The sequence below is a fragment of the Salminus brasiliensis genome, chromosome 11 (assembly GCF_030463535.1).
Source record: "Salminus brasiliensis chromosome 11, fSalBra1.hap2, whole genome shotgun sequence".
NCBI classification, from domain to species: domain Eukaryota; kingdom Metazoa; phylum Chordata; class Actinopteri; order Characiformes; family Bryconidae; genus Salminus; species Salminus brasiliensis.
This window is the reverse complement of record NC_132888.1, coordinates 14,190,493-14,203,791: the sequence shown is the minus strand read 5'-3', so window position 1 is coordinate 14,203,791 and position 13,299 is coordinate 14,190,493. Positions and strand designations below refer to the sequence as shown.

Here is a 13,299-nt window from a genome sequence, read left to right as displayed (position 1 = left end):
GTTTCATTGTCTTGAAGTGATTATACATCAATCAGCCACAAAATTAATACCACCTACTTAATGTTGATTAAGTCCCCTTTGTGCTAGCAAACAGTTCCTATCATTCAAGGCACGGACTCCACAAGACCTCTGAAGTTGTGTTGTGGTATCGGTCTCCAAAATTCTGAGATGGGGCCTCCATGGATCACATAAATGCGCCTTGGGCGTCCATGACCCTGTGGCCGGTTGTTCTTTCTTTTAGTTTAGCATATCAAGCTAAACTAACGTATACACTACCCACATTGACTAAGAGAAAGGCCCTGGTTTTATGGCCAGATGAGACAAAGATGTTTAGAAGAATAAAGGTGAAGCATTCTACCCCAAGATCATTGTACCAGCTGTAAATGGAATAATAAGAAGGAAAACTAACTCTGAATTCTTTCCCATAATGTTGTGAATTTTCAGATAGACAGATAAAACTTTAACAATGTTCAAACTTGTTTGCCCTTGAGCTTATTGTTTTTTTGCTGCATAATGTTCTAGTGTTGTAGCTTCAGATCACAACCTACTGACTGTAAATATTCCTGCAGGATTCTACTTCAGAATTCATGAGTCCATAATTACGGTTATTTAGGCACTATAGCAGCGTTGTATTCCCAGACCATCACACTAGTAACTTCGTTGCTTTTTACTTCTTGTAAGAATAAGTTACTTCTTTGTTACTTCTTGGTTTAATGTGATGTTATGGCGAAGTAACAGCATGGTCACGCCTCTTAAGTGATGTTTAGATTCAACAGGGATGACGGCAATCAACTCTGGATGTGTCTTGTTTATTGATCTCAATTGCCAACTGAATGTGGTTAACCGAGTAATTAAAAAAAAAAAACACTGGGCCATTTTTATAAATGAAATTACCATTTACAAAACAGATTATGTTTACTTGTGTTGTCTTTGTCATCTACATTTTTGTATTTATTTGAAGATTAAGATATGCAACAGCTGCAAATATCAGCAAATACTTTTTCACAAGTGTAAATCATTTTTGTAAATAATTTTTCAACATTTTTGGGGAGCAGAAAGTGACCACTGTTTAGTGAAAGCTAGATGCTGACAAAATGGGACCTCCTGGGAACACAAGAAGTTATATTTGGAGCCGCTAGAGATGCACATAAGTGAACGAACAAGCTTCTCTCTGTCCCACTTCCATTCAGCTGCTATTGCTCATCAAAGACCAAGAATTATAATGTATATTACCCATCTGTGTAGCATCCATGCGAACTGAAGTGGTGTGGATTACATGTGGAGTTCCCCAAGTACCCTATTTCTTTAAACTAATGACACATCAAGCTAAATACTATATTTGGATTTGGGGAGAATGATGTCTGCACCGAAAAGTTGAAACATGTTGAATGTTTTTGTGCAGAACATTTCTTTCACCCAGTTTAAATTAAATGGCTTTTATGTTTTGGGAGAATGGAGACCTATGCTGTTCATTCCCTATTTCCTGATGTTTTTGTTGTCTATCATAGTGAATTCTGTGCTGTTGTATGTAATAGTAGCTAACAGGGCGCTGCATTCTCCTATGTTTGTACTGACTGGTCTAATGGCAGTTGTAGACTTGACTGGACCAGTTCTTTTTGTACCTCATATGTTACTTAGCTTTTTATTTGACTGGAATGAGATTTCTCTTCTGGGTTGTTTAATACAAATGTTTTGCATCCATTATTCTGAAACATTTCAATCTACGTTATTGTTGAGTATGGCACTGGATCGTTACTTTGCTATATGCCGGCCGTTGTTTTATCATAAGCACATGGAAATCTCCAACTTTTTAAAGTATATGATAGTGCCGTTAATAAGAAATGCTATCTTAGTTATCTCAATGACCGGCCTGGCTGCAAGACTTTCTTACTGTGCAACAAATGTGATAGATCATTGTTTTTGTGAGCATATGGCATTGGTTAACTTGGCATGTGAAGACATTTCTATTAACAACTTGGTAGGACTTTTGACTGCTTACCTAGTACCAGCTGTAGATTTAGTTTTCATCACAATTTCTTACTTAATAATATTCATCTCTGTTCTAAAATCAGGCAAGACCCATTTTAAGGCTTTAAATACTTGTATTACTCATATCATTGTTATCATATGTACTATAACATTTGCCTTGATGGCCTTCATGTCCTATAGAATAAGAAATGGTTTCTCTCCAAGCAGCCGTGTCTTTCTGAGTACAATGTATATACTGTTTCCAAGTTGCTGCAACCCAGTCATTTATGGATTGAGAACAAAAGAAATACGACACCATATTCTTAAATTAATTCAACATATAAAGATCATTCCCTGGTAATATGTTATGAATTATAGCAATGTGTAAAATGTTATGTTTACAAGGCCATTGTGAAATCTTGATTTGATTTTTGGGGTTTTGTTATGTATGTAAACGCTATATAATGTAGTCATTTAATTAAGGTAAATAATAAGATAAGATAAAAATATATTTACTTTTACATTAAGTAACGTAATTGAGGTGGCTTTGAAAATAGTCCAAAATATGACCAATGATCGTGTAGTATGTAGTTATACAGATCATTGGAGTGATGAAGCATTTGGTGGTGGTGGTGGTGGTGGTAGTAGTAGTAGTTTTTTTTTTTTTTTTATACAGTAAAACAAATATTGCACTAAATTAACATGGATACAAGGCTTGAAAATATTTCAATTTCTTTGTTATAACCTAAAATCCTAACATTTTCTACAAAACACATCACTTTTGTGAACGATGGCTGTAATTAAATGCAAACTAGTTAACCATTAGTTGCTCATGTTTTCTAGTAGTTCATAGACTTCAAATGTTTGGCTATGATGTTAGATGTTAAACAAATGCACATACGTTGAACATGATGTGCTGTATAATTTGTACAGGAAATGCTTTTATTCAATGTTAATAAATTGTTACTACCTCAGGCCTGAGGCCTCTCTTCTTTACTGCCCCACATCTGCTTATGTCTATTGTGTTTTTTATTGCTATTATGATCAGTAAGTCACAATCTCCTTTTTGAGCATAGTGTGATTGTCGGAACACTAAACGTCTGCATGTTTCATTACAAAGAGAGTGTAATATGTAACTAGTTACTAAAACTGCTATTAAACCACAATTGCTGCAGAACAATGATGAAAGTGGTATAATAGTGGCATAACAATGCTTTTGTCTGAATTGTCAGATTTCTGTTCTGTACCTGTCTGGTAAACAGCCAAAATGTATTATTCTAATTTATTCATGTGCATTTTAAATGGGCACTGTGGGAGCTTAATGATGGTGATGTCTGAAAACAGGTGGGGAAAGCTTTCTGTTGTTTGAAACAAGGTAAGGATAGAAAACAGCAGAAAAGGCTCAGTGATGGTTGGTAAAGCACACACCAAGTGGTGCAAGTGGATTGTTTTAATAATCCCTTAAACTAGCTGCTGATGACTATGATGTTTGGAGGGTTTAACTGGATGTAGTGTAAATAAAAGCTCCTTTTTTAAACCATGGCTGCTAAAGCACAAAACAGGGTGCACCTGTACAATGGGGAGATACAGTTAAAGCAAGCAATATTTTTTGAAGGGGAGGGCAGTTGAGCTAAGGGATACAGTGTCGGTGTATAGAAGCCAGACCAGGATGAAGGGAGTAATCGGAAACACCACCCCACCACCATGTGTCCTTTACTTTTTTTTCCTTTTTTTTCCGTGATTACAAGCATGTTTAGAATTGTTTTGAATTCTGTATTTTGACACAGCATATTTTCTACTAAGTAGCACATACAGTCCACTTAATGGGAAAAAAGATGGGACTTATCTGACCAAGCGTTCTTCATTGCTTTAAGACCTAGTTTAGATGCTTGCATGTCTATTGTAAGTGCTTTCAGTGAGTGCAGTGACACATTCCTCCTGTAGCCATCAAAAAACAAAAACAAAAAAAAAAAACTATGACTTGTGGACAAGTAGTTGTTCTGTTAGTTTGGCTGGGACAGTGAAAAGAGCAAGGAAGGCTTTTTTGCTGGCTTGTGGGTTGCCTCTCCTTAAACCTCTTTTGGAGCATTTGCAGAATTTGTCATTAAATAGACAAAGACAACCCTATAAACCATTTGTGATATTTTTGTGACACAGATGAAATTTGGCTTCCACTTTTATCCAATCCGGGCAGTGAACACACATACACACCAGTTAAACACAGTTAAACCATTGCTGCGGCACCCGGGGAGCAGAGAGGGTGAAGGGCCTTGCTCAACAGTGGCAGCAGTGCCAGCATTAAGCCTCAGAGTGCTCCTTGGAGGAATCTGACCACAGAGAACAGGCCACATCTTGCCATGAAACATCTTATCAGTCATCTGTCCAGTTAAGCCTGTGCAAATGAAGAGACTGTGGGGAAAATGCCAATAATTACTAAATGGTGAATGTAATATTTTATCTGCGTCCCCTTTAAATAAAGCTAAAAGTCTTCACTTTTACCACAAGGTGGTGTACAGGGGCAGAATGACAAAATTGTGTCACTATCCCACTACTTTTGGATCTAACTATATGCCGTTTTTTTCTGATTTACATATAATAAAAACATGACATCTGTTTGCATTGTAGCTGCTTGACATTTCCAATCACAAAGGCCACAATCTACACAGCTAGTTTCCTCTGGTAAGCACCGACAGTTTGGCCACAGTAGTGAACCCCATACAGCTGAGTCACCTTTAGCCTGCCTAGCATGAGTCACATGCTACAATAAGAAATCTGATGCATATGAGGTACATCATTATGCTGCTCTGTCCTTGATTCCTCTATTTAAATAATTGATACGTCTTTAAACTTCATTCCCTAAAAGACATACAGTGGGGAGAACAAGTATTTGATACACTGCTGATTTTTCAGGTTTTCCCACTTGCAAAGCATGTAGAAGACTGTAATTTTTATCATAGGTACTCTTCAACTGTGAGTGATGGAATCTAAAACAAAAATCCAGAAAAATACATTGTATGATTTTTAAATAATTAATTTCCATTTTATTGGGGGAAATAAGTATTTGATCATCTATCAACCAGTAAGAATTTTGGCTCTCACAGACATGTTACTTCTTCTTTAAGAAGCCCTCCTGTTCTCCACTCATTACCTGTATTAACTGCACCTGTTTGAACTCGTTACCTGTATAAAAGACACCTGTCCACACACTCAATCAGTCAGACTCCAGCATCTCCACAATGCCCAAGACCAGAGAGCTTTGTAAGGACATCAGGGATAAAATTGTAGACCTGCACAAGGCTGGGATGGGCTACAGGACAATAGGCAAGCAGCTTGGTGAGAAGGCAACAACTGTTGGTGCAATTATTAGAAAATGGAAGAAATGCAAAATAACGGATAATCTCCCTCGGTCTGGGGCGCCATGCAAGATCTCACCTCGTGGAGCATCAATGATCTTGAGGAAGGTGAGGAATGAGCCCAGAATTACACGGCAGGACCTGGTCAATGACCTGAATAGAGCTGGGACCACAGTCTCAAAGAAAACAATCAGTAACACTCTACGCCGTCAAGGATTAAAATCCTGCAGTGCACGCAAGGTGCCCTTCCTCAAGCCAACGCATGTCAAAGCCCGTCTGAAGTTTGCAAATGACCATCTGAATGATCCAGAGGAGGAATGGGAGAAGGTCATGTGGTCTGATGAGACAAAAATAGAACTTTTTGGTTTAAACTCCACTCGTCATGTTTGGAGGAAGAAGAATGATGAGTACAACCCCAAGAACACCATCCCAACCGTGAAGCATGGCGGTGGAAACATCATTCTTTGGGGATGCTTTTCTGCAAAGGGGACAGGACGACTGCACCGTATTGTGGGAAGGATGGATGGGGCCATGTATCGTGAGATTTTGGCCAACAACCTCCTTCCCTCAGTAAGAGCACTGAAGATGGGTCGTGGCTGGGTCTTCCAGCATGATAACGACCCAAAACACACAGCCAGGGCAACTAAAGAGTGGCTCCGTAGGAAACATCTTAAGGTCCTGGAGTGGCCTAGCCAGTCTCCAGACCTGAATCCAATAGAAAATCTTTGGAGGGAGCTTAAAGTCCGTGTGGCCCAGCGACAGCCACGAAACCTGAAGGCTCTGGAGGAGATCTGTATGGAGGAGTGGGCCAAAATCCCTGCTGCAGTGTGTGCAAACCTTGTCAAGAACTACAGGAAACGTCTCATCTCTGTAATTGCAAACAAAGGTTTCTGTACCAAATATGAAGTTTCTTTTTCTGGTGTATCAAATACTTATTTCCCACAATAAAATGGAAATTAATTATTTAAAAATCATACAATGTATTTTTCTGGATTTTTGTTTTAGATTCCATCACTCACAGTTGAAGAGTACCTATGATAAAAATTACAGTCTTCTACATGCTTTGCAAGTGGGAAAACCTGAAAAATCAGCAGTGTATCAAATACTTGTTCTCCCCACTATAGGAGAGATGAGTTAAGGAGGCAACATTTAGAGATTGATCAAATCTATACAGCACGAGGGTCACATTTTCGAAGCTCTCGTCTGTACCTCTAATTTGTGGAGCATAATATTGCAGCTTAGTTTTGTGTTATGGATAAACCTGAGCTTTTCACAGTCCAATAAACTTTCATTGGAAATAAACTGAAAAGAATTGTTAGCATCCTGACGAAGCCACATGTATTACTCAAATCATTGCCTAAATTAGCTACATATTAGCTACAAATGATGGAGCATTTACATGCTGGTGCCTGTATGCATGCCCCTTAAACTGCTGCATCATCAAATTGCTGAGGTCAAACAGGGATTCCTTATCAATAAAATTAACTTTAGCGTTGTGCACAAGTAACATTAGCTTCTAATTGGTAATTGCTCCTTACATCTCAGGACAGGTTTGATACTGTAAATGAAAATATTCTAAAAACAGATTTAGATTAACAAAATTTGAGGTTGCAAACCTATGCAAAATAAGTTGTTAGCACATGTTGTAAGGCTTTAAAAAATGACTATTGGAGTTTTAAATATTTTAAATTGAGTTTTTATTTTTATTATTATTATTATTATTATTATTATTTTACAAAACCAAAACTAAATACCCACTGATATGTGTGGAAAAGCAGTTATCAGATGTCCATATCTTAGTTTTGGATAGTTGGTTCTTTCATAGTGCATAATGAGGTATAAGTGTGAATTTGCACTGTTCAACAAGTATCATGTTTGTCTCAAAAGCTTGTAGAACTAGCTCATGGGATGATCTCATGGGAACATTAGAGGGTGTATATAGAAACAGACATGTTAAGCTTATATGTCTCAGATAGCATAACAGCATTCAGAGTGCGCAGCCAGAGGATTTTGCATTTTCTGTTTTAGTGTTCTGAAGGGAGGAATATTTTTGTATGTGTAAATCTCTGAATATATTTATTTGAAACGTTAGTGGTCTTTTCCCCCTCAAAATTTAAGTGAAGAATATTTAAACCAAATAGCTATGACATTGCTGTTATCTTAAATATTTAAATGTACATAACATATGAGAAGTGCAAAAAGTTGTTTTTTGCTTTGTTTCTTTTTCTCAAGCTGGTTTGATTATTGCCATTTAGGTGAATTGAAATGCTTAAGTCCACCATATGTGACTACTTGTATTAACAGAATAATAATTTTTTCTTTAGTTGTCCTCTTCAAATTTAGTACAAAGCAAGTGTTTCTTTTGAAAATACGTGTTACAATGATGGTAGTATGATATCACTGAACAACATGCAAGGTGCTTCTGTGCAAAATTCTTCATTTATAGCTTTTAATCTGAATGGTTTCCATGATTTGGGAGAATGGAGACCTTTTTTATTCATTCCGTATCTTCTTATGTTTTTATTATCTACCACCTCAAATTCTGTTCTCATATTCTTAATTGTATCTCAGGTGGCTCTGCATACTCCTATGTGTATACTAATCGGCCTAATGTCTTTGGTGGACCTGTGTTTGCCAATATTCTTTGTACCAAATATGCTACTCAGCTTCTTATTCAACTGGAATGAGATTTCTCTTGTTGGCTGTTTAATACAGATGTTCTGTATTCATTGTGTAGGAACATTTCAGTCTACTTTACTGGTGTGGATGGCTCTGGATCGGTTCTTTGCTATTTGCAAACCTCTTTATTATCACAAATATATGCAGATGCCCAACTTTTTAAAGTTCACAATTTTTCCGGTTATCAGGAATATACTGTTAATTACCACAATGGTCTCTAGAGCTGGGAAATTATCTTTTTGTAAGACTAGTGACATTGATCATTGTTTTTGTGAACACATGGCATTGGTTCAGCTGGCATGTGGGGACATTTCCATTAACAACATTTTAGGACTTTTGGCTGCTTTTCTTATAATAACGGCAGATTGCCTTTTTAGCACAATATCATATTTAATAGTAATAGCTTCTGTCCTGAAATCAGGGAAGTTTCACTTCAAGGCTATTAACACCTGTGTTACTCATATAATTGTCATGACCGTTGCGATAACATCTGCCTTAATTGCTTTTATGTCATACAGGGTAAGAAACAACTTTTCTCCTAACAGTCGTGTTTTTCTGAGTACAATGTACTTACTTTTTCCAAGCTGTTTCAACCCAATTATTTATGGAATAAGAACAAAAGAAATAAGAGAACAATTTCTGAAATTTATTAAGTAAATGAAGGTCTTACCAAAGTAATCTATTAATAAACACTGCATCACAGTATGTTACAATACCATGTGGTGAGTACCAACTTACTTATTATTGTCATTGCTTAGAGTGGTAAGCTCTAATTTAAAATTGTAATTTAACATTAATAAAAGTGATGCAGCTTACCACTAATTGTAAACATAAATCATTTCTGGTGTGCATTACAGTCAGCTAGTGTAATTGTTAGTGTAACTAACAAACTGAACAAGATAATAATAGAAATTACAAACAAGAGCATTTAAAACCATCAAGTTGCAACTTGGATTCAAAAAGGTACAGACCACAGTGCACAATATTTACCCAGGGATGGCCTGATGTGAGATTTCTAGGCTAATGCCGATATTTAGTTCACATTTGTTTATTTATTTATTCTCAGTCCTCTACTATTCTACTCTCTATTCCACTTTACAATTTACAATCTCTACGCAACAAAATGGAAAAACTAATTTTGCTAAGAGAAACCAGCATGGACTTTTGGCGACTTCTGCACTCACCTTTATTAAACCCGGGCTCTCTGACCTGACCCCAAACAGCACCATAAATATGACCATATTCGTAATATCACCCTGGTTAAGCAGGTTACTATCTATGTATGATTAAGTGCAAATAACCATGCAGTTTGCTGAGTCAGTGCAATACCACGAAAAGTTTATAAAAAACTAAACATGCTTATATGTTAAAATATATATTATATAGATGCACAGTTGAATATTTGATGTTTAAATATCCAGCATACTGTGTTTTTGATTTTGCAAATAAATACTGAGAATTTAACATTATACTTGATGATTTTCACCATATTGTATCGTATATCACGGTTTCTTCTAAGCATATAGAAAAATGTGTTTGTTTGGGTTTTTTTTTAAATCAGTTATTCCAGGTAGCCATTGGACTCATCGTAACCCTGAACAGGAAAAAATGGATTAGAACATAAATGAATGCTAGAATTTTAGGAGCAGAAATTGAGTTCCTCTAGGAAAAATGCAGCAGGAACACTCCTACCGCTAACATTTTCACTGCAGTTGAGTTTTCATGTTTGTGGCATCCATGCTTGTGCAAGAACCCAATCCATTTTTAAATGTACAGAAGGGGATCACCTGGTTTGATTTAGAAGTGGGTATACAGGTCTGAATAATAATAATAACAGTTGTGCAAGTTCTCCCACTTAAAAAGATGAGAGAGGCCTGTAATTGACATCATAGGTAGACCTCAACTATGCAAAATGAGGAAAAAAACCCCCAGAAAATCACATTGTCTGATTTTTAAAGAATTTATTTGCAAATAATGGTGGAAAATAAGTATTTGATCAATAACAAAAGTTCATCTCAATACTTTGTTATATATCCTTTGTTGGCAATGACAGAGATCAAATGTTTTCTGGAAGTCTTCACAAGGTTGGCACACACCATTGCTGGTATGTTGGCCCATTCCTCCATGCAGATCTCCTCTAGAGCAGTGATGTTTTGGGGCTGTCAGTGGGGAACACTGACTTTCAACTCCCTCCAAAGGTTTTCTATGGGGTTGAGATCTGGAGACTGGCTAGGCCACTGCAGGACCTTGAAATGCTTTTTACGAAGCCACTCCTTTGTTGCCCTGGCAGTGTGCTTGGGATCATTGTCATGCTGAAAAACCCAGCCACGTTTCATTTTCAATGCCCTTGCTGATGGAAGGAGGTTTGCACTCAAAATCTCACAATACATGGCCCCATTCATTCTTTCATGTACACGGACCAGTCGTCCTAGTCCCTTTGCAGAGAAACAGCCCCAAAGCATGATGTTGCCACCCCCATGCTTCACAGTTGGTATGGTGTTCTTTGGCTGCAACTCAGCATTCACTCTCCTCCAAACAACGAGTTGTGTTTTGTACCAAACAGTTCTACTTTGGTTTCATCTGACCATAAGACATTCTCCCAATACTCTTCCGGAACATCCAAATGCTCTCTAGCAAACTTCAGACGCGCCCGGATATGTACTGGCTTAAGCAGGGGAACATGTCTGGCACTGCAAGATCTGAGTCCCTGGCGGCGTAGTGTGTTACTGACGGTAGCCTTTGTAACGTTGGTCACAGCTTTCTGCAGGTCATTCACTAGGTCCCCCCGTGTGGTTCTGGGATTTTTGCTCACCGTTCTTGTGATGATTTTGACCCCACGGGCTGAGATCTTGCGTGGAGCCCCTGATCGAGGGAGATTAGCAGTGGTCTTGTAGGTCTCCCATTTTCTGATTATTGCTCCCACAGTAGATTTCTTCACACCAAGCTGCTTGCCTATTGCAGATTCAGTCTTCCCAGCCTGGTGCAGGTCTACAGTTTTGTTTCTGGTGTCCTTCGACAGCTCTTTGGTCTTCACCATAGTGGAGTTTTGAGTGTGACTGTTTGAGGTTGTGGGCAGGTGTCTTTTATACTGTTAACGAGTTCAAACAGGTGCTATTAATACAGGTTATGAGTGGAGGACAGAGAAGCCTCTTAAAGAAGAAGATACAGGTCTGTGACCGCCAGAAATCTTGCTTGTTTGTAGGAGACCAAATACTTATTATCCACCATTATTTGCAAATAAATTCTTTAAAAATCAGACAATGTGATTTTCAGAATTTCTTTTTCTCATTTTGTCTCTCATAGTTGAGGTCTATCTATGATGTCAATTACAGGCCTCTCTCATCTTTTTAAGTGGGAGAACTTGCACAATTGGTGACTGACTAAATACTTTTTCCCCCACTGTAGAAAGGGTGTCTTGTTTTCTTCAAATAAGGAGACCTATACCTATATAGCAATCTATATTAAAAAAAAAAAAAACTTAAAAATTTGCTTACTATTTCTTACTAACAGTCTGTTAAATACACACACTTTATTGTGTTATGTTATTTTACCCTTATAAATCATCAATCAATACCATGTATGTGATCATGACTAAAATAAGAGAACACAATCCTTATTTGAAACGTTTAAATTTTGGTATTTAAAGTAGATGAATACTTTGTTAAACAGGGCTTGTCCAATTTAGCTTCATCTTGTAGAAATACACTAGAATCTCATGGGAAAACAAAAGGGTGTATAAAAGAGATAGAGATTCATCTGAAGTTTCTCTAAATTGCCCAGAAGCAAAACAAAATACACTCTAAGCAGCAGTAGAGCAGAATTGTCTATTCATCAGTCTTCTGAAGAGAGAAATAAGCTTTTAAGAGTTATATTTTAATATTGTGCAAAATGTTTTATGTATACAGTATTTATAAAGAGTCACTATAATAGTAAACCCACCATATATGAATACTACACTACTTTTTTTACTTTTTTTATTTTTTAATTTTTTTAGGAAGTGTCATTTGGGAAAGCATTTTGTTAAAATGAGTGCATGAAATGTAGCAGCATGCAAGGTGTTTCTGTGCAAAATACTTCATTCACAATTTTCAATCTGAATGGTTTCCAGGATTTGGGAGAATGGAGGCCCTTTTTATTCATTCCCTATTTTCTTATGTTCTTATTGTCTATAACCTCAAATTCTGTTCTCATTTATTTAATTATATCTCAGACAACACTACATTCTCCTATGTGTATACTGATCTGTCTAATGGCTGTTGTGGACCTGTGTTTGCCAATAGTCTTTGTACCAAATATGCTACTCAGCTTCTTATTCAACTGGAATGAGATTTCGCTTGTGGGCTGTTTAATTCAGATGTTTTGTATTCATTATTTTGGTACATATCAGTCTACTTTACTGGTGTGGATGGCTCTGGATCGGTTCTTTGCTATTTGCAAACCTCTTTATTATCACAAATATATGGAAATCCACAACTTTCTAAAGTTTACTATATTTCCGGTCATTAGAAATGGACTACTAATTATCTTAATGGTCTCTAGGGTTGGGAAATTATCTTTTTGTAAGACTAATGAGATTGATCATTGTTTTTGTGAACACATGGCATTGGTTCAGCTGGCATGTGGGGACATTTCCATTAACAACATGTTGGGACTTTTGTCTGCTTTTCTTATAATAACGGCAGATTTTCTTTTTATTGCAATATCATATTTAGTAATACTTACTTCTGTCCTGAAATCAGGAAAGTCCCATTTAAAGGCTATTAACACCTGTGTTACTCATATAATTGTTATGACCGTTACTATAACTTTTGCCTTAATTGCTTTTATGTCATACAGGGTAAGAAACAACTTTTCTCCTAACAGTCGTGTTTTTCTGAGTACCATGTACTTACTTTTTCCAAGCTGTTTCAACCCAATTATTTATGGAGTAAGGACAAAAGAAATAAGAGAACAATTTCTGAAATTCATGAACCGTGTTTTACCACATTGCATTAATAATTCAAGTTGATGCATTATGTAAACACATTATTATTTAAGAAAATTCTGAGATTGTTTTTTTAATGCGTCACAGTTACTGTTTTATAGATGCCACCTGGCTATCAGTGACTTTTACAGGTTGTTTCAACCCAATTATTTATGGAGTAAGAACAAAAGAAATAAGAGAACAATTTCTGAAATTTATTAAGCAAATGAAGGTCTTACCAAAGTAATCCATTAATATTTACTGTATTGCATTATCTCTACAAAACCACATGGTAAGTACAAAGTTACAGTTAATAGGACACGAGTATCACAGTTT

At 36.7% G+C, this 13,299-nt stretch overlaps 3 protein-coding genes across 3 annotated transcripts; all 3 read left to right on the top strand.

The window, feature by feature from the left end:
* Window positions 1–1,381: 1,381 nt before the first annotated feature.
* On the top strand, window positions 1,382–2,329 carry LOC140565229 (olfactory receptor 52K1-like). Its single transcript, XM_072691066.1, has one exon. It carries the CDS (start codon window positions 1,382–1,384, stop codon window positions 2,327–2,329), a length of 948 nt encoding a protein of 315 aa, XP_072547167.1.
* Window positions 2,330–7,712: 5,383 nt separating this feature from the next.
* On the top strand, window positions 7,713–8,657 carry LOC140565252 (olfactory receptor 52K1-like). Its single transcript, XM_072691091.1, has one exon. It carries the CDS (start codon window positions 7,713–7,715, stop codon window positions 8,655–8,657), a length of 945 nt encoding a protein of 314 aa, XP_072547192.1.
* Window positions 8,658–12,048: 3,391 nt separating this feature from the next.
* Window positions 12,049–13,210, top strand: LOC140565721 (olfactory receptor 52K1-like). The gene is made up of 2 exons (XM_072691766.1): window positions 12,049–12,904; window positions 13,116–13,210. Exons 1-2 carry the CDS (start codon window positions 12,049–12,051, stop codon window positions 13,208–13,210), a joined length of 951 nt encoding a protein of 316 aa, XP_072547867.1.
* The last annotated feature ends 89 nt before the right edge of the window (window positions 13,211–13,299 follow it).

What these genes read in the sequence shown, in the direction of transcription:
- LOC140565229 (XM_072691066.1), top strand. Translation starts at nt 1,382, where the DNA reads ATGTTGAATGTTTTTGTGCAGAACATTTCTTTCACCCAGTTTAAATTA.
- LOC140565252 (XM_072691091.1), top strand. Translation starts at nt 7,713, where the DNA reads ATGATATCACTGAACAACATGCAAGGTGCTTCTGTGCAAAATTCTTCA.
- LOC140565721 (XM_072691766.1), top strand. Translation starts at nt 12,049, where the DNA reads ATGCAAGGTGTTTCTGTGCAAAATACTTCATTCACAATTTTCAATCTG. An exon ending in GTACTTACTTTTTCCAAGCT is followed by an intron (nt 12,905 to 13,115) that starts GTTTCAACCCAA and finishes TGACTTTTACAG; the next exon opens with GTTGTTTCAACCCAATTATT.